Source organism: Aedes albopictus, chromosome 2 (genome assembly GCF_035046485.1).
Source record: "Aedes albopictus strain Foshan chromosome 2, AalbF5, whole genome shotgun sequence".
In the NCBI taxonomy this organism is placed as follows: Eukaryota; Metazoa; Arthropoda; class Insecta; order Diptera; family Culicidae; genus Aedes; species Aedes albopictus.
In genome coordinates, this window is record NC_085137.1 from 399,629,294 (window position 1) to 399,651,580 (window position 22,287).

General features: G+C 40.6%; 1 protein-coding gene across 4 annotated transcripts in view; it reads left to right on the top strand.

Annotated features, from left to right (window-relative positions):
• The window catches only part of LOC109405142 (palmitoyltransferase ZDHHC15), a 52,748-nt gene extending 37,360 nt beyond the window's left edge, over window positions 1-15,388 (top strand). For 2 of the 4 annotated variants that reach the window (XM_019678150.3, XM_019678151.3), the window contains exon 6: window positions 13,289-15,388. In XM_019678150.3, coding sequence (XP_019533695.2) covers window positions 13,289-13,607 — 319 coding nt within the window. In that variant the 3' untranslated portion in view covers window positions 13,608-15,388. Of the gene's footprint in view, window positions 1-234; window positions 1,591-13,288 lie in introns of those variants that run through there. The other 2 variants (XM_019678152.3, XM_019678153.3) reach the window with 1 other exon arrangement.
• The last annotated feature ends 6,899 nt before the right edge of the window (window positions 15,389-22,287 follow it).

Below are 22,287 nucleotides of genomic sequence, written 5' to 3' on the forward strand. Positions count from 1 at the left end.
TACAAATGTTCTAACATACGGGCGCATTTAGGGACGCAGTTGTGCACAGCATCGTTGCTTTCCCCGAGGAAATCCTACAAATCCCAGAAAACGGGCATTCCTGACCTACTCTTCTGTTGTCATACATCAACTTCCTTTCCGCTTCCTACCTAACGCTTATTCGCAAAAAAAAAAGTTGATAAAACCGAAACCCTGAAACCCAGTTTTTCTACCATTTTACCACTTTATTTGTAGCCTCGGGGATGGCATGGTGTATCCAGTGCACGCGTCCCACCTAACGGCCCCAGTAGCGACGGCATCTCCCGGAGGCTTGACTCCGGCCGTGTCGTCGGAATTCAGTGCCAACACGCGCATCACCATGCTGACGAACAAGGACGATGACATCCTGATGGGAGGCGATGAGGTTGGCTCGGAGGCAGACCAGCATCAGTACAAACCGAACGGCAACCATCTGCTGTATCAGCAGCAGAACGGAGTTTCGACGATGATGACGACGACTCCGCACCGAACCCGTCCGGAGGACATTGTTTGAGCGAGCGCTAGTGTTTTTGGGTTACACTCGAAGGGTTACACGTGTGAATGAGGAGGCTGTGAAGGATGACCGATGGCTATGCCAGAAAGCTCTGTAACTGTTAGAAATAACTGCTTTAATACAACGTAAAATGCAATCATGATTTCTTCGTCTAATATTCTAACTAGTTGTTAAAAACTCTTAAAAAAAGTTTATTTTATTCAATGAGGAGTTTAATCACTCTTAACGAACGTACAATTGTTACCAGATCAATCAAACTAATTAGGTGAATCGGTGGGAACCGATAGAATCCGTGTCTGTTCCTGAGTACTTTGAGTGCACACAACTATCGCTTTATGAGTGAAATCTTCCAATCACGTACAATCACAATGAAATTATTGAATTTTGATGGCGATTGAAGTAACTCTAGATCAGTCGATGGAAGTGCACTTTCATCACAGTTGTTGCTAATTCAGTATTGGTAGATTGTTAGTTCTGTTCTGCTGGGGCAAACTCTCTTATGATTTGGCGAATTCGATTACAAACTAGGTAGACGAATAAAATTAGGAGTCTAAGCTCGAAATAAGTTTTCAACAGGTTTTCACTACAACCGTGACTTAATTTTCCAAACGAATGCTTTCAATGTATAGTTAACGTAACGTAACAAAACGTAAAATAAATCTGTTCGGTTTACAAACAGAGGTTTCGCAAGAGTTAGCCTTGAATTCCAAAGCTACATACTACATTCAGAAACGAGCAGTGCATTAGCACATTCTAACGAAGTGAATGTCAAACTGGAACCACACGATATGGATCAAAACTGTTGCCTAACTAAACGCGCAGTACACTTTCGTACTGTTCGTACCTACTATCGATCGTTGTTGTACAGTAGAGCCGAGAGTATGTGTAGTTATAGTAAATACATGTTGACTTTTTCGAAGCGTTAGTTATAAAATTGTGCGTGCAGTAAATCAAAATTTATTTTTAATAAAAAATGTAACACTTTATGGAGTGGAATAGTTTGTCAAGAACGTGGTTAAGAAATTTGAAGTAATAAACACTATTTAATATGATGAAAAGTCGTTTATTTTTTTATTGGAATATTTTGCTAATTATTCATTCATTTCGCATCTTTACATAGAGAAGACTGTGTCTACAATTCTACGCCACACATTTTGATTCGCTGCTATTTTTCTCCAACCTCGGGAACGTTTAAACTACCAAAATACCTTTCGACCGGGTCTGCCGACCTTGTCCGCTGTGCTCCATGTCGTATTGTACCAGCTGTATTTCTTGCGAACACAATCTTTGCAGGGGTGCTATTTGGCAATCATGCAACATGGCTACCGTTTCCTTCCGTTTTTAGCAACCTCCTGAATGTTGGGTTCGTAGCCACTCGCCATACATCGTTCTTCTGCACGGCGCCAAATGTTATTCACTCTATGGATTATTTTGCATAACTTCTCCGCCAACTTCTCAAGGGAAGCATCTTATGTAAAACCATTTTTAAGGGGTTCTGGTTGGGGCTGGTGGAATCGGTTCTAAGGTCCAGGAAAGGGGTAAATTCGGTAACGACAATAAACTTATAGAAGCTTTCAATCCAAAACCAGGAGCTGCATCGTTCAGTCATCATCGATTTTGATGCATGTTAGAAGTAGGCTTTCGATGGCTCAAGCTTTATGATTTTTCGAGGATGTGATGCTTCTGGTATAAAAATGAACAAATGATGATCCCGGCCTTTCTAGGCCATCAGAGTGACCACTGGAGTGGCCACCGGTGAAACTATTGTGATTTAGAAATTAAAACAGATAGTACATCTATAGAAAACTACCAGAAATGGCGTAATTTTTCCAGGAGTTCCGTTGCAATATTGCTTCATGAGTTCCACAGGGAATTCCTGTACTGAAAGTTTACCTAGCAGTTCCACTAGGATTTACTTTCTTATTAAAAATTCTACTGAAAACTTCTCTAATACGGGAATACGGGTAGCTGTTCCACTTGGAATTCACGCCGGCGTCCCAAAGAGAATTTATTTAGGAGTTTCGTTGATTATTGCACTAATTCTTGGAGGGGTTCCACAAGAAAGTCGTTTAGGCGTTCCATCGGAAATTGTTGTTTGGATTTCATCAAGAATTTCTTTACTAGTTTCATGTAGAACTACTCTAAGAGCTCCACCGAAAATGTATCTAGCAGTTTCACCAATAACTTCCACAAGAGTTCCAACGGGAACTCTAGGTATTCCACAGCAAATTTCTCCAGGAGTTCTTCCGGGGATTCCTCTAGAAGTTTTTTCATCAGTGCCGTAGGTAATTTCTGTAGAATTGCCGGTGTTGGTGTTGTTTAGGACTTCAATCGGGAATTCCGCCAGAAAATTCTCTAGTAGTTCCGCCGGTAAGTTTAAAAAAAGCATTGCATATTCCAGAAGATCCAGATTCCACCGATATTTCCAATAAATGTCCCATCGGTTGTTTTTCTAGCAATTATTTCTCTCGATTATTCTCTAGAAGCTCCACTGGGAAAATTCCTGTAGTAGTTTCAGTGGAAACTCTTCTCGAAGCTCCATCGGAAAATCCTCTAGGGTGTAAGTATCGGCTCAGCCAATCAGGAGCGTCTTAGAGACTCCCCGACTTAACTGCCTCAGGGTTGTCCCGCTTACCTACGTTTGCCGCGGGATAGGGAATTCTCGCACTAGAAGCATGGTAAATACACTAGCGCTGATTTTAATTTACTGAATTTTGGTTTCTGTACTTTCTGCACACTTTATAGCTCTACTCCTTTCTCTATTCCTCCCTACATCTTTACAATCTATCTAACCTTATTCCTGTTGTTCGGGCCCCTTTCCTCTGCAGCTACCTCCTTTCTCCTCACGATCGCCGCCGGTGTCCGTTTCGGCGTACCGCGGGTTCTTTAGGCCAAGTCTGGCCGCGTCTCTAGCCTTGGGGTGGCTTTGGGGTACAGGTGCAGCTGAGTATAATAAACCCGCCTGCACGTCCTAGGCTGCCGATATTGGACGAACCGGCCTTCGGTCGCTACCGGAATCTACCTGGTTGAAGCACTATGACGTGATAGGGCTGTTGTAAAACGGTTGGTAGCTTCACACCGAAACTACGGGGTCCTAACAAAATGGATGTGAAAATCAGGACAAAGTCAGGTGGGTCAACTCCGTTACCTGATGTACTTTTTCTCCACGCTCACATACTTCACCACTCTTCTGATCCTTGAACCTTGGTTGACCAAAAACTTTCTTCAAACTTGGCTCACTCTTTTCGTTTTGAATTTAAAACTTTCCGTCTGGTTTGAACAACGGGTAAGTGAAAGACTTTAGTTCTTTCACAAGGCTCCAAGGTTCATGACCTCGGCCCCTCGGTCATTGCGTTTTTGAAGTGCATCGTTCATAATGGCCCCATCACGCCACGCCACCTCTTATTGCCGCCCATAACTGCATTTTTCTCAACCTCTGGTGGTGGGTTGGTGAAGCTCGGTGGGTGGTATGCAGTGTTTAAGGGAATTGGCTTACTACTGTCCTAGCTGTATGCTTAGTGGGGGTCTACTTGGGTAAATGCCTTATTTTAACACGAAATCTACATTTACGAATACCTATTAATAATAAAAAATCATTTCAACACAGTCATAAAACAAAACAAACAATTACAAGGGGTTCAATCAGAAGTTCTTGTAGAAGTTTCGACTGGAATTCCTGCATGAGATCCACTAGAAATTCCTATGAGAAACCCATCGTAAATTCTCACATAAATATTAGGTACTGAAAAGTTTTGTTCCGCTGGAAGTTCAAGTGGAAGTTCGATCGGGGGTCCTCTATAAGCCCACAGGAATTTTTTCTGGAAATTGCTCTGGTAGTTGCACCAAGGATTACCGCAGGATTTCTACTGTGAATTCCTTTAGGTTTCTCTACAATCCTCTTCTTGGCGTAATGTCCTCACTAGGACAAATCCTGCTTCTCAGCTAAGTGTTCTATGAACACTTCCACAGTCAGAGCCAGATTTAGGAAGGGGGGGCGGGGGGGCCAGGGCCCCGGGCCCCCACATTTCAGGGGCCCCCACAAAATTTCGCTTAACGAAAAAAAAAAGTGAAGCAAGAAAAAAATAGTGCAGTAACCTTCTCTGGATTTGATTTTTAACATACGAACTTTAAATTACTGTCTACTGACAAGATGTAATGTTTGTGATTATTTTTAGAAGGACTGCAGTTACTTGTCCAGCTATTTTAGAAATTTTTAATTTTGCCTCCAAAACTTTTTTGTGCAATTGCTTTAAAAAAACTACCGAAAATCCTCGGCTTATTTCTAGAGGAACTCCAAAATTTTATAAATTTCAGAGTTAAAAAATCAAGAATTTTCTATGGACTTCTTGGAAGAGTTAAAGATTATTTTTCTAAATTTAGAAGTATTTTTAGAACTTTTGAATTTTATTTTACTTAGGCAGCTTACGACTCACTCAAATCGGAGAACACCGAAACTATTGAACAATTTTTAAAAGGGAATCTAGCATGAATTTAAAACAGATTATTTTAAAAAGTCTCAGTTTCAATTTATTTGAGAAATTTTCTTACTAAAATACATCCATGGCAAACTCCTGATAAAACCCATAGATCAATTGTGAAAATTTCAGAAAAAAAATGTGTAGAAGTTAGCTAAAAGTTTTTCCAATATTTGTTTTGGAAAACTAATCAGAAATTTCTCCAGGACTTATCGTGGATTCCTACCAAAATTTTTCAGAATTTTCAATAAGAATTTCCTTTTTTATTACAGAGTTTTGTGAACCTCGCGTTATGGTGATCCAGGTGTAACTTCACCAGAGATTGCAGAAGATATCCACTAGAATTATCTTTCGATTTCGCTAAAACGACACCACTGATTGCACTACAAATTTAAGAGAAATTTCTTGAAAATTTCAGCTTTTAATTCTTCTTGCAGTTTCTCTATGAACTCTGGCATGATTTATTCTGGGATCTAATGCCGTGAATACACTCGTGAAAAGCATTTGCGGTACCTTTTGTGAAACATTAAACGCCTAAAAGTAGGCAATTTCTCGTAAAATCGTGTTACTTTTGTGAAAAATATGATTTTTCCAACGAAAACAGTATGTTACCATCAAGTTTTCCTTATAGTTAAATTCAATATGCTTAAGACCTAGCTTAGGACACAAAAATCTACTTCTTGTGTGTCTCAAAATCTTTTACAAGCGCATAGAACATCGCTTCCCAACCTTGGCTCTCGCGACCCCCCCAGTCTGTTGTCACCCCGCTTTTCGTAGAACAATCGCATTGTGCCTGCAAGCAGTTGGGGGGTCGCGAAACGAAGGTTGGGAAACCGTGGCATAGAAATTAGACTCAAAATTGAAAATATTTCGGATGCCTGGAAAAAGTTCTACACCACCTATATACTTCTTAACCCCCAGGCATGACGTAATATACAATAATACATAGAACTAACAACTTTTTAGATGAATTTATTTGAATTCCAACTAATGGGGCCTTGCTAAAAGGAAGGTTATGCAATTTTTACCCCTCCTGACCCAGACGTCCACCGGAATAAAACTGTCCTCGTGGCTTCAATTTTTGTGGCTCCCAGCATAACTGAAACTACAACTAATAGTGAAGTGAACCTCAAAATTTCATTGAAAAATATTGATGTTTGCGTCTTTGGCAGCGGTTTGAAATTTTGTTGTAAGCCCCGTAGCCTACGGGTTAATACTTTCATTATTATATTTGTAAGAGTGATTAATATTTTTTAGATTTTCCCACGTATTTTGGAAAGAAAATACCCTCTTTATAAAGGGCCCCCACAACACTGTGGCCCTGGGCCCCCACATTTGTAAATCCGGCCCTGTCCACAGTTATAAACTAAGAACTTCCTCTGCCAATGATTATTTTGCATATGTATGTTACGTGGCTAGACGACAAGTTCCTGAACCCCGTCACTCTCAGCATAATCGTGCTGAATACCCATGCGTTTACCGCATCGACTTTATGGGCTATATTCCTCTAAGATCAAAGAGCTTCTCTAGTAGACCCACCAGGAATTTCTCAAGGAGTTCCACCGAGGATTTTTGTTTGGATTTCAGATTTCACCGAGAATTTCTGAAGGAGTTCCACCAGTAATTTCTTTAAGAATTTTACTCTAAGTTTTGTTGCGAAGTCCCGCTAGCTAATTGTGCTCATTCTGCGAATGGAGTGACGTGAGAAAAGTCGGAGTCGTATATCGAGGTGAGAAATCTCGACTCGAATGAGGTGACTCTCCATTTGATTTACACGGCGAGTCACTTCATTCGAGACGGGATTCCTCATCTCGATATACGACTCCGACTTTTCTCACGTCACTCCATTCGCAGAATGAGCACAAATATCGAATAGAGGAGATGAAATCTCGTCGCTCAGGCTTCTCCACCAACAAATAGATCAAATGCGCCAATTGTGCTCATTCTGCGAATAGAGTGACGTGAGAAAAGTCGGAGTCGTATATCGAGGTGAGAAATCTCGACTCGAATGAGGTGACTCTCCATTTGATTTACACGGCGAGTCACTTCATTCGAGAGTGGATTCTTCATCTCGATATACGACTCCGACTTTTCTCACGTCACTCCATTCGCAGAATGAGCACAAATATATGTGCTCATTCTGCGAATGGAGTGACGTGAGAAAAGTCGGAGTCGTATATCGAGGTGAGAAATCTCGACTCGAATGAGGTGACTCTCCATTTGATTTACACGGCGAGTCACTTCATTCGAGAGTGGATTCCTCATCTCGATATACGACTCCGACTTTTCTCACGTCACTCCATTCGCAGAATGAGCACAATAATCATGTTGATAAATGTGCTCATTCTGCGAATGGAGTGACGTGAGAAAAGTCGGAGTCGTATATCGAGATGAGGAATCCACTCTCGAATGAAGTGACTCGCCGTGTAAATCAAATGGAGAGTCACCTCATTCGAGTCGAGATTTCTCACCTCGATATACGACTCCGACTTTTCTCACGTCACTCCATTCGCAGAATGAGCACAAAATTGTGCTCATTCTGCGAATGGAGTGACGTGAGAAAAGTCGGAGTCGTATATCGAGGTGAGAAATCTCGACTCGAATGAGGTGACTCTCCATTTGATTTACACGGCGAGTCACTTCATTCGGGAGTGGATTCCTCATCTCGATATACGACTCCGACTTTTCTCACGTCATTCCATTCGCAGAATGAGCACAAATGTATTGTTGCTTAACTCGCCCTTTACATTAGTGGATTTTCTCCTCTGGCTCCAACTCCTAACATCCTAACGCTAGATAGTTGTGCTCATTCTGCGAATGGAGTGACGTGAGAAAAGTCGGAGTCGTATATCGAGATGAGGAATCCACTCTCGAATGAAGTGACTCGCCGTGTAAATCAAATGGAGAGTCACTTCATTCGAGTCGAGATTTCTCACCTCGATATACGACTCCGACTTTTCTCACGTCACTCCATTCGCAGAATGAGCACAAGTTTCTCTTTTCTCTCACACCCTTGTACTCACAGAACCGCCTCACTGTTGACTATCGTCGGTCCCGCCGTGAGTGATCGACTTCGTGCGACCCCGCATGCAATGCATCAACATCGCCAAATCCGCCAATCCTGACGGTCCTCTGATCGGAATCGGCCAATGTAGATGCGGGCACAGATCGTGACTTCTTCTCGTGCGGCAAAAGGGTCGGATAGGGAAACAAACGTATTTTGGACACAACTTTACGCCAATTGTGCTCATTCTGCGAATGGAGTGACGTGAGAAAAGTCGGAGTCGTATATCGAGATGAGGAATCCACTCTCGAATGAAGTGACTCGCCGTGTAAATCAAATGGAGAGTCACCTCATTCGAATCGAGATTTCTCACCTCGATATACGACTCCGACTTTTCTCACGTCACTCCATTCGCAGAATGAGCACAAATATATTTTGGACACTTCCATTTGTTTTTGCCGTAAGTGTCCAAAATATGTTGGTTCCTCTAGCGTGCAGACATTTGTGCTCATTCTGCGAATGGAGTGACGTGAGAAAAGTCGGAGTCGTATATCGAGATGAAGAATCCACTCTCGAATGAAGTGACTCGCCGTGTAAATCAAATGGAGAGTCACCTCATTCGAGTCGAGATTTCTCACCTCGATACACGACTCCGACTTTTCTCACGTCACTCCATTCGCAGAATGAGCACAATTCGTTGGATTGCAAGTCGCCGATTATCTCCGACGCAGTTGGACGGGAGCTTTGACGCCACGTAGTGTTCCGAACCCGGATTCCAACATAAATCTGGATATTTGTGCTCATTCTGCGAATGGAGTGACGTGAGAAAAGTCGGAGTCGTATATCGAGGTGAGAAATCTCGACTCGAATGAGGTGACTCTCCATTTGATTTACACGGCGAGTCACTTCATTCGAGAGTGGATTCTTCATCTCGATATACGACTCCGACTTTTCTCACGTCACTCCATTCGCAGAATGAGCACAATTGTCGAGAGTGGATATACGACTCCGACTTTTCTCACGTCACTCCATTCGCAGAATGAGCACATATATGTGCTCATTCTGCGAATGGAGTGACGTGAGAAAAGTCGGAGTCGTATATCGAGATGAGGAATACCGTCTCGAATGAAGTGACTCGCCGTGTAAATCAAATGGAGAGTCACCTCATTCGAGTCGAGATTTCTCACCTCGGTATACGACTCCGACTTTTCTCACGTCACTCCATTCGCAGAATGAGCACAATTGTGCTCATTCTGCGAATGGAGTGACGTGAGAAAAGTCGGAGTCGTATATCGAGGTGAGAAATCTCGACTCGAATGAGGTGACTCTCCATTTGATTTACACGGCGAGTCACTTCATTCGAGAGTGGATTCCTCATCTCGATATACGACTCCGACTTTTCTCACGTCACTCCATTCGCAGAATGAGCACAAATAATTCAAGACCAACAATTGAAAAGGCCGCATCAACATTGCGTAAACAAACACGTTTCTGTCGACTTGCGGCTTTCTGAGAGTCACCCACACACCTCACCACCACTAACAGAAAGCGCAAACATCAGGAGCAACTTCTGGAGAAATCCCAGGAGCAACTCCTGGAGGAATCCCAGAAGGTACTCTTGGAAGAATCCCTGGAGCAGTGGAGCGGACCTGGTGTGATGGTTAGAAAACTTGACTATCACGCCGAATCCCTCTCCCGACAAACTCACGAAATGTGAGTTCTTCCTTCGGAAGGGAAGTAAAGCGTGGGTCCCGAGATGAATTAGCCTAGGGCTAAAAATCTCGTTAATACAGATAAAAAAAATCCCTGGAGCAAATCCTGGATGAATCCTAGGAGGAACTCATGGAGGAATCCCAGGAGCAAATCGTGGATGAATCCAAGGAGAAACTCCAGAAGGAATTACAGAAGGAACTCTCGGAGGAATCCCTGGAGGAACTCCTTGAGAAATCCTAGGAAGAAACTCTCGGATGAATCTCAGCAGGAGGAACTCATTTAGGAACCCTCTGGAGCACTCCTGGAGGATTCCTAAAAAGAACTTTAGGAACCCCTCCTAGGAACCACACAGAGGAGCTCCTGGATGAATCCTAGGATTAACTCCAGAAAGAAATTCTTGAAGCAACTCTCGGAGGAATCCCAGGATGAACTCCTGGAGCCCCTGGATGAATCCTAGGAGGAACTCCAGAAGAAATTCCAGAAGGAACTCTCGGAGGAATCTCTGGAGGAACTCCTTGAAGAATCCTAGCAAGAACTCCAGGAGGAACTCCTGGAGGAATCCTAGGAAGAACTCCAGGAGGAACTCCTGGAGGAAGGAACTCTCGGATGAATCTCAGGATGAATCCCAGGAGGAACTCCTAGAGGAATCCCAGGAAGAACTTTTGTAGAAATGTCAAAATGAACTCGTAGATAAATCCCAGAAGTAATTTCTGGAGGAATCCCAGGAAGAACTTCTGGAAAAATTCCAGAAGCAACTGCTAGAGGAATCCCAGGAGGAACTCTTGAACGAGTCTTGAAGCAATCTCAGACTGAATAGGCTGCTGGAAGGATCCAATAGACAACTCCTCGAAGAGATCCCAGAAACAACTTTTGCATGGATCTGGAGGAATCGCATGAACAAATCTAGATTGAGTTTAAGGAGAAACTTCAGAAAATCCAAATATGGCTGCCACAATGGCCGGCTCGGACCCCTACTCATGTTTTCAAAAGCACCAATCTTGAAAATTCGTAAACAAATGCGCTCGATTTGGAAAAGCTGCCTCTTATTTCAAGTGAGCAAAGCCACGATTAACAAGTGCGGCTTAGTTCGATGCTTCGTTCGTCAGATTTGTGCTTCTAAAGTTTGTATGCAAAAGTGCTATGGGATTTCTTGATGTTTCACCTTAAATAAGGGCGAAAGTAACATGAGAGAGTTCTCTTCATCGACATTCTGTTCTGCAAATTAAAGTGACAAGATGCAAATTCAATCGAACTTTTTTACATTTAGACGCTAGATTGCATCGCAACCTAGCGATTTATGACCAAAAAGTGCAACCATACTTGCATCTTGTCACTTTAGTTTGAAGAAGAGAAAGTCGATGAAGAGAACTCGCTCATGTTACTTTTGCCCTTATTTAAACTCAATCTAGAAATACCAACAAAATTTCACCAACGAATCCCATAAAAATCCCAATTACAGCTCTTGTTGGACTGCTTCCCAGGATGGTCTCGTGGAGTAATTCATAGGAAATCATAAAATAAATCTCAGGAGGAATCACTAGCAAAGCATCACGGCCACAGATTGTTTCGGATTCTCCCTACTTTTAGCTGAATCCGGATATTCGTCCTATCATCCTCACCTTCACTGATTTTCATTCATGTGACCCAAAACCCAAAACTTAAACACCTGTTTTGACAAAGCAAATGCTATGTTCGAAATTCGAACTTACTCTGTGAGTAAAGTACAACTTTATTCATGCGGAATTGAATAAATGCTCAAACAGTTTACTTTGCTCAAGTCAGGTTAGCCTTGAGTAAATACTCACTTTTATTCATATCACTTAATAAAGTTAATAGGTTCCCACTTCATGAGCGCAGCGTGGGCGTGAGCATTGAGCAGGGAACCAACTCCACGGTGGCGAGGAGCGTATTTACCTCGTAGGGCAGATTATAGCAGAGTTTGACGGACCCGACATCAATCTGTGTTCTTTAAAGTTCGGCTAACGGACTTTGCTCAGTCCTAGGATCTCATGCTTCATACGGCATGCCTCTGGCTAGTTGTGCCAGTTTACCATGCTGGGTTAGGGTTAATACATTCCAAATTCCAATTCTTGTCCGTAGTTCCGCGCTAAACGTCGTTGCCGTTGAATCAGTTCGGAATCTTTTATTTTCGGTTTCTGTAACGGTTTTTTGGGTTTCGGAAACAGTATGTTGTTGGCCTAACGTCCCCCTATCCATCGTGGTGGGGCTGCCACCTTAGGTACAGCTTCCGGTGGAGGAGCATTTAATACTCAGCTGCTGGATGCCAGAAAAGACGCTGTTTGAGCCGCCCTTCCTTGGTGAACAGACGTTCGAGACGTACCTCCTCAATCTAGCTGAAGTCAGAAGGACAACAGTGCGCAGGCTGCACTACCAGCTAAGCACACAACTCTTAGCTGGCGATCTTTGTCATCGGTTGACCCGTGGAAGCATAAAGTAGGAACTTGTGAACACCAGAGTTATGTAGGACGCTCCTTGTCGACTCACCAATGTGGTGTGACAAAATGTTTCTTCAGGGAGTCGAATTAGTTGTATGGTAAGTGGGGGCAGGATGGGTCACCTAAGAAATGGATCCCTATAACTTTCTGAATATAAATCGCATTTCTCTGTATTCTACCACGACTCTCAGATATACTAGTCAGCTATGATATAAGAGTAATTGATTGATTGATTTATCTTTATTTGAGAGACTTTCAGTGATATAAGAGTATAAAAAGGTAATAAAGTTTGATACCTGCTTCTTGACAAACAATTTTCAAAACATGACCCATCTTGCCCCACCTCATTTTAACGGGGGCAAGATGGGTCAGCTATAAGAAAACTCGATTTTCCTCCAACAAAAAATACTATATCTTCTAGTTTTTCTCTATACATCTAAGCTTCATAGACGTACAGATTACATGAAGAAAGTGTTGAAACATATCGGTAGATTATTCTCAGAACTAGCAGATTTTTGTTCGGGTAGCCATAAACGGACTTTGAAAACCTATATTTTTTGAAGGAAAATTTAAAAAATATGTTCTCAAATTTTCAGTGCTCTCATCGCTTCGATAATGTAGGTCACAGAATAGCCTTTCCATGAAAAATAAAACATTTTCAAAAACTATGCAAACATACTGAAAAATTAGGGTGACCCATCTTGCCCCGTCTACACAATACACGTAGTTATATGGAATGTATAGCATAAGAAGTATAACGAAAAAATATTTTGTTTTTTTTTCTGTGCGAGGAACGTATAGAATTTTCAAAACAATATACCACTTTTTTGTGTATCCCCGTCGTTTATCTGGGAAAATTATTGAAAGATTCAAAACATATATTGTGCGATTGAAAACGGTACTGACCCATCTTGCCCCCTGACCCATCTTGCCCCCACATACCATATATGTAGATCAGAGGGAGAAAAGAAAAGTAAGAGCAAATAAATGGCCCAGGGATTGAACCCAGAACCTTCCGTCTACAAACCAGAAGCGGAACCCATTTGACCAGCAAGTCAGTGTAATCAGACAGACAATTTACTACATATTGTCCTTTCGCTCTTTTCAGCGTCGGCGACGGAGTGTCCTATCCGGTTCGCTGTTTCGACGAGGACGCCGAATCGTTGCTCAGTGGTGAAATGGCGAGCGGCCATCACCTGCATCATCCGAGTCGTCAGCATCGCAATGGGCATCGTGTGGGCGGCCGTCACAACGATTACGACGGCGAGGTGCATCACCACCAGTATCGCAACGGTTCTGCGGTTCATAGTAGTAAACGCGACCCGCTCGTACACCGCGTCAGCGACAATGACGAGGATGACGACGAAGACGAGGAGAGCGTGTTCGAGACGACGGTTTTCAGCCATTCCGCCAATCTGCTGCACTGAGATGCGGGCATGTACGTACGGCATACTGGCGAGAGTGCAATAGGGGGCGATAATGTGATCTAAGGTGAGCTATTCCTAAGTAAGTACTTAGAGATTAATGTGTATTCGACCGTCGTCGGCTAGACCGTTGGTTGGCGCGAAATTTAGTAATTTTAAAACGTTACGTAAACAGTCAGTCAAGCTAATTTTGTTGTGATTTTTGCAATTCCTCACATTCCTGTTTTATATGTTAACGTTCATTTTTTAATATTTTAGTTTTATTTTAGAATTTTAAGAAATAAGTTACAACTATCCTCAGGCGCACGACTGAGAATGAAGTTTGAGCATTCCGTTTTGATACCCAAGGTACCTCTACCAAGATGCATTTTAATTTTACCGTAAAATGAGTATTTTTTGCTGGAAACCAATCAATATGACATATAAAGACATTAACTTCATCTTTCTAGTAATAATTCGTAACTAGAATAGACTCTTCCTAGTGTTCGATGAACACTTCAACTGTTAGTTACGAAGGGCTTCTTTACCAAGCATTGATAAATAGACAATAAGCATTGTCAATTTATGTATCAAAAAGAACGAAGACATTTGGAAATCGGGGAAAAACGGCCCACTGTAATATGCATCTCCCTTATGAGAGTTTTGATGCAATATTGTCGCACTATAGTAATGTAATATTGTTGCACTAATCGATAGCATTTTTTTCCTCTCTCATTTATATCTAAAACTTGGTGACATAATTAAATTAATTAATTATCGATTTTTGCGGCTTAACCAGCCGAATGGAAGTTTTACTTTATTCCAAAAGCTAGACTTTACATATACTGGCGTGAGTGAGAAATGGACAAATTGAGGTGAAATTTGCGAAAAAGTTACTCGTCCTCTCGGTGAGACTCGAACTCACGACTCCTACTCACTAGAAAACTTGGTGCACCACAAGCTAATGAATTGCACAAGTTTAATTTGCTTAGAACAAAAAAAAAAAAACAAATTTTAACATCAATGTTTTCTAAAATTTATATACCTATTTGCTTCAACGACGTTAACTTATGAACTAATATATAATGTATGTCAATCAGAGGAAAAAAAATTGAGCTTTAGTGTACTAGCAGAAGAGACATTTTCATGCGTTTCATGGTTAAAATCGAGTCATTCTTTATGGGGCACGTGTTACCTGATATCCTCTATACTATATTCATACAGAGAAGTCAGAAAACCCTGTACAACACTGGGAATCTAACTCAGACGCTCTTAACACACTGCGGTTCCAGCAAAAAATACTCCATTCCATAAATACATAGAAGAAACTGTACAATCCGAGATTAATTTTCGATTCTTTGTGTTTGCTAAAAGCAATACACGACAGCAATAAGCTAAGTATTCCCGTTTAACCACAGAAGAGCAAAGTAAACCGAACAAACAGACTGAACAAACTTTTTGTAGAACCCATTATGCAACAAACCTTTACGACCCTGTCAGAAGGATAAAAATGGCGCCGACTAAACCCAATGAGAGACTGTAGATCGGTAACTGAGAAAAAAAAAGTTAAACATAAACGAGGGAGGGAAGGAAATAATCAATTCACCAAGCAAACGTATTCGTTAAGAATGTTTAGAGGATAATGGAGACGATTTTACGTGGACGTTTTTGTTGCAATGAAAACATTAGGCGTTACATAAAATGGAACACAACCGTGATAGGGTGATTTATAGAGCAAACTACCGTAGTATTAATTTAATTTAGTGAAGTAACGAGACATTAAACGTTTTGAAAAGAACTAAGAAGTAAGACAGAGGGCTTCCAGTGGATCTAGTGAAATTATATCACAGCCATTACAGTCACTTCTTAGTCCTCTTCCTCGGTCAGACTAAGGCCTGAGTGATCTCTGCTGTACATTGTCGTCTCCATTCGCCTCAGTCCTTGGCTGTGTCTCCAGTTCCGCAGTCTGCGAAGGGTCCGCAGATCGTCCTCCACTTGATCGACCCACCTAGCTCGCTGCACACCACGTCTTCTTGTACCGGTCGGATGACTTTCGGGAAACATTATAGTCGGGTTGCTACCCGGGTAGAGGTGAATGGCAAACCAAAAACAAAAGAATAACAAATTTTATTGTCATAACTTATTTTGTCATTCATGAGTTCTTCATGAAGAGCTTAAAACAACATGTGAATAGCATAATATGATATCATATCAAAATATGCCATTCGCTTGTCATTTTAAAATTTGGAAGAATAACTACTTAATGTCTTATTTTGCTATCATAACAAATTTTGCAATTGATGAGATATTGTTGAACTTTTGCGAGTTTGATGAACTCGCAGTTTTGGCACTTATCAAGAACAACATAATTACAAAATTTGAATTTTGGTTATTCTAATGGTAAATTTTGATATTTGTTTGCAATTACTTTCCATCCAAAAAACTTATAAGTTTATATTTTGTTAACGGAATAAACAACTTAATATACCCTTCTTTTGGATGACAAGGGAATAACTAATTTTGATATTGTTCTATTTTCAATAACTTATTAATGGTATATTTTGCAATTCTCAATCTTAATTTTTTTGTTCTTGGTTTACCATTGTAATGTCAAAATTTGACAATCTTTAGTTATTTTATCGAACAATGTCAGTTATTATTTTTGCCCTTTTGTCACTTATTTCAAACAAACCAATGACAAATTTTACCATTCAGTAATTCTTTTTGAATGGTAAAACTTGCAATTGTTTTGTAGTTATTTTCTGCCCGGGTATCCAACATCCTGATGACACGACCCGCCCACTGTAGCCTTCCGATTTTCGCGATGTGGACAATGGTCGGTTCTCTCAGCAGCTGATGCAGTTCGTGGTTCGTTCGCCTTCTTAAAGTCCCGTCTGCCATCTGCACTCCGTCGTAGATGGTGCGCAACATCTTCCGTTCGAAAACTTCAAGGGCCCGTTGGTCCTCTGCACGCAGGGTCCATGATTCGTGCCCATAGAGGACTACCGTTCTAATCAGCGTTTTGTAGATAACATCGTGTGACGGCAAACTTTGTTCGATCGTAGAGTTCTGCAGAGTCCAAAGTAAGTTCGATTTCCTGCGTCTCTGAATTTCTCTGCTGGTCCTGGTGTCGTTGTCGGCGGTCACCAGTGAGCCCAAGTACACGAATTATACAACCGTCTCGATTTCATCACCGCTGATAAAAATTCGGGGTAGTGGGCGCCCTTTGCCATCATGTGCTTTGTCATCGATACATTAATCACCAATCTGATTCGCCTGGCTTCATTGGTTAGTCGAATGTGCGTCTCTTCCATCTCTCAAATTTGCCAGCTATATTATCAATATCATCAGCGAAACCAAGCAGCTAAACGGACTTCAGGTGGAAGGTAAAAGGTTCACAATGTCTATAAGGTATACTCACTGATAGTAGCGTACTTCTTTTACCTACACTGCAAAAAATCCAAACGTCATTGCTACGTGAAAACATACGTAGCTTTTTTCCATCGTACTTTTCACATAGCACTTACGTGAGCCACGAGTGACAAAGATGAACGCATGAACCCATGAACTTCTTTCAATCTACCCATTCCATCAGAAAATAACGTGAGAACTACGTGAGTTTTTTGTCTCATTCAGCAAGTATTTTGATGACGCTTAACTGATGTTCTAATAACCTTTACGGAATATTATATTGAATCCACTCTATTAATTATTCCTTCACTTGAGTTTTTGTTTTTCATCAAAATAAAAACGAAACTAACATTATTGATGCAAACTTCTATATTTTAATTATCATTTTTATCACATGACTCGAAACTTTTAAACATATTGTGGATTTTCCGGCTACTTGTATTCTACCGGTCGCTTCAGTATGGCCTCCAAAGTAGCCGTTTTGTAAAAAGAGTAACTTAAAAATGATTTTGAACATTTTATTGTATGCGCTATTCCTCGTTGCCACTAGCTACACAGCGACATTTCTTTTTTGACAATCAAGTTGATTATTATATGAAAACGGCTTCTTTGTGACGGCTACTTAAGAAACCGGTAGAATACAAGTAGCCGGTAAATCCATAATAAATGTTTACTGAAGTAAGGCAAACTGGAAACCCAAATTACACGCGTTTTTGGTGGATGATCGTGGTACAAGTTTTGTCACGATAGTTGCAGGAGAGGACGAAAGCCTCTCCTAGTAGTCGCCGTCGGGAAATCCTATTTTAATGGAATATTGAACACTGTTAAACGTGTCTCGATACAAAGTACGATGTATTGTTTACCTTTAGGTACTTTTCATCAAATTATAAAATGTTTTTGTTCCACGTTGTGTTCTAGTCTACCCAAATTGTCTTATCTAGGTCGACGCCGCACCACGAGATTATAATTCGAAAAGGCCCTGTAAAACAACGAGTTAATAAGTTAACACCTATGTGCCTGTGCCTCATTTTGCACCCTATTTCAAAACTTTAAAAATCTGATTCTCAGCCGTTTCTCAACGAAAGTTTGTGAAATCTTGACAGTTGATCACAAAATTCTTCTAGTTTATGGAACCGGTATCATGGTTCCGATTTTTTCCGTTGTTCCGGATTTATGGCCGTGGGTACTGGGGTAACCTCCTTATCAGATAGAGGTGCAACCTATAATTCGCCTTCGAAAACTAGCTTGCGGCATTCCAAACTTCATGATTTTGCAAAACAAGAGTATTGGAGCATATTTTTAGAGATGCTGAATACATTGGCCACTCCTCCGGATGTTCCGGAAACCTGGTGCCCTCAGGAAAGTGGCCACTTTCTGACCGGTTCTGAAACCTAGCTTGCGACATATCAAACTTCATGATTTTGCAAAACAAGACTATTGTTACATGTTTTGAGAGATTTCGGATAAACTGGTGACATCTCCGGATGTTCCGGAAACCTGGTGCTCCCAGGGAAGTGGCCACTTTCTGACCGGTTCTGAAACCAAGCATGCAACATATCAAACTTCATGATTTTGAAAAACAAGACTATTGGTACATTGTCTGAGAGATTTCGGATACACTGACCACGTCTCCGGATGTTCCGGAAACCTGGTGCTCCCAGGGAAGTGGCCACTTTCTAACCAGTTCTGAACCTTAGCTTGTGACATATCAAACTTCATGATTTTGCAAAACAAGACTATTGGTACATCTTTTGAGAGATTTCGGATACACTGGCCACATCTCCGGATGTTCCGGAAACCTGGTGTCCCCAGGGAAGTGGCCACTTTCTGACCGGTTCTGAAACCAAGCATGCAACATATCAAACTTCGTGATTTTGCGAAACAAGAGTATTGGACCATGTTTCTAGAGATTTCACATACACTGGCCACGTCTCCGGATGTTCCGGAATCCTGGTGCCCTCAGGGAAGTGGCCACTTTCTGACCGGTTCTGAAACCTAGCTTGCGACATATCAAACTTCATGATTTTGCAAAACAAGACAATTGGTACATGTTTTGAGAGATTTCGGATACACTGGCCACGTCTCCGGACGTTCCAGAAACCTGGAGTCCCCAAATAAATGGCCACTTTCTGATCTGTTCTGAAACCTAGCGCGTTAATTAATTCTATTTCAACAGATGATTGTTTTCGAAGAAGGTGTAGCAAATCCATCACGCCAACTTCCAAGTGCAGCTTTGGCCGTGATGGATAACGCGCAGGTACTCACGACAGCATCCACAAAAAGTTGATCGGTTTCGCCTTTTTTTGTCTTTTTTTAGTCGTTCTCCTCTCCATCCGCTTACCGACGGTCTAAAAATAGATTTCCGAGCAGCCGCAGTTGCTGCCGTCACCAATACAGTCACATTCCGGGTTTGTTTGTGGCAAAAGTGCAGTCGTTTGAATCAATCCATTATTTCATGTTGAAAATACCATATCTCTGTTTTTTTTTAACAAACTCTCAAAAATTTCGACAAATGAAAATATTTGTATTATCAAACAATATAACAGTTCAGTTTAAACTAGAAATCAGTTTGTCGCTACAGTAAACTGAAAAATCGGTTGATTTGAACTAGAATTTAATTGTGTTTATAATTTATTTTTCTGCGTGTAGATGCTGTTGGGGCACCTGGTTGCCCCAAGGGAAATGGTCAGGGGTTCGACGGGGACGGTCTTCCCGGGTAGAGGTAAATAGCAAACCAGAAACAAAAAAATAACAAATTTTATTGTCATAACTTATTTTGTCATTCGTGAGTTCTTCATGAAGAGCTTAAAACAACATGTCAATAGCATAGCATAATATGATATCATATCAAAATATGTCAGTCCCTTGTCATTTATCAAATTTGGAAGAATATCTATACTGAATGTCTTATTTTGCTATCATGACAAATTTTGCAATTAACTTCTTTAGCGGTGTTGAGATAATCCCATATTCTGAATCTACATGCCAAACTGAGCCGAAATCCAAATTTTCATTAATGTTGATGCCCGGGAACCCATTTAAAAATCAATTTGAAATTTGTATGGGAGCGATTTCTGCACAGAAAATATGCACAAACGTTGCGCCACTGGATTTCGCGACGGATGACGATAATTTTAGCACAGACAAACAGACGTAACACTCTTCAAAACGGCTTGGCACATGCATTTAACGATCAATTCGAATTTCATTTGATTTGCGCGATCGTTCCACCTGAGGCGCTAGTGTTCGATCGCTTTGACGTTTGCCAGTGTACACGTTGCTGAATTATGCAAATGAAAATTACAAGCGCTGTGTTTAGTAGTTTGCGTGTTAGACAAACGTCAAATAGAAATCCATCATGGCCGACAGTGTCTCGCGCGGTTCTACCAACAGGTGGCAGTGTGTTCATGAAAAAGACACCGGGCAAAAATTTTTGAGGAATTACCTTTAAGAGTTACGTCTGTTTGTCTGTGATTTTAGCCCTCGTCAGAACAGATTTCACGACAAGTTCTGGCACTTTTCGAATCGCGCGCGACTTAACTTTTACATACTGTGTACAAATCATGGTTTTAAAGTGTGGTTACATGTTACACCTTTTGTAGCACTAAATAAATTCACGAAATCACAATGTATTTTCTTCAAATATTTCTTTTAAAGTGATAGAACTAATAAAAAATTAAAGGGTACAAAAAAAATGACAGCAGAAAAGTTTATGCGTCTGCCTCAGAAATAGGTGCTCTTTCGTATAAAAACAAAAAATCAATACATTTTTCAAAATCTAAAAACCTAATTGATGAGATATTGTTGGCCTCTTACGAGTTTGATGAACTATCGCAGCTTTGGCACTTATTAAGAACAACATAATGACAAAATTTGAATTTTGTTTATTCTAATGGTAACTTTTGATATTTTTTTTGGTCGACAAATAACTAATTTTGATATTGTTCTGTTTTCAATAACTCAATAATGGTATATTTTGCAATTCTTAACCTTATTTTTTTGTTCTTTGTTTGCCATTGTAATGTCAAAATTTGACATTCTTTAGTTATTTCATAGAACAATGTCAGTTATTATTTTTGCCCTTTTGTCACTTATTTCAAACAAACCAATGGCAAATTTTACCATTCAGTAATTCTTTTTGAATGGTAAAACTTGCAATTGTTTTGTTATTCTTTTCTGCCCGGGTTTCCACAGAAAGATAACCGGAAGGGGGTGGTCTTTCACAGGAGAAAGATGACGGGTTTTCACTACTTAACGTTTAATAAAGATGTTGTTGACCTTTCACCAGGTCGGAATGTACAATGGGTAAACTAATCATGCCATTTTACGAAGTCACAACAATATTGATGATTATATTGTTTTTCACGGGTTTAGACGCTATCTCCTGTCAAAATTTGATTCATAAAATCAGCTCTAATCCTATAGGAACTCCCAAGAAACTCCCAAAGGAATTATACAAAAAATCCCCGAAAAAATTCGTAGAAAACACCGAATTTCCTAGAGGAACTCCCGGGGAATTTACGAGATGAACTTCTGGAGGAATTTCTGCAGAAAATCCCGGAGGAATTGGATGTAGATTCCTCCAGAAAATTCCCAAGGATAACCTACATGAGCTACTCCAGGGATTCCTCTTGGAACTCCTTCATAGATTCTTCCAGGAATGCCTCCAGAAATTATTTTAAGGATAATCCAGGGATTGGTTTAAAAATCTCATCAGGTATTCCTTCTGAGGTTTTTCCTCGGATCGATCTAAGGATAGATGCCTTCTGCGAATACTTCAGAAATTATTGCAGATTTTTTTTCTGGAATTTTTTTGGAATTCCGTACAGGATATGTCGAAGAGTTGCTACGACGATTTTCCCTAGAATTTCTGTTGGAGTTTATCAATAGCTGCTTCTGCCATTATTCCAGGAATTCCTTTTTGAATTTTTCCTGCGACTCCTGCAGGAGTTATTTATTTATTCATCCACAAATTTCTCCGACATATCTCAAAAAAAATATATATTAAGCATTTTTCTAATAAATCCTCCGAAAAATTCTTTAGATTTTTCCAGAGATTTTTCCAATTATTTCACCATTAAGAAATTTCTTCAAAATTTTCTCTTAACTTTCGTAGGAACATGTCTAAGGATTGCTTCAATTTTTTTTTAATCATTCCTTTCAGAAATTGTACAATAATTAATTTATGATTTTTTGCTCAAAAAATCCACAAAATACTTAAAGAATTCCTCCAACAAAATTGTGAAAAGTACCTAATTTCCAAAGATTTGTTCAGACATTTATGAAATTTCTA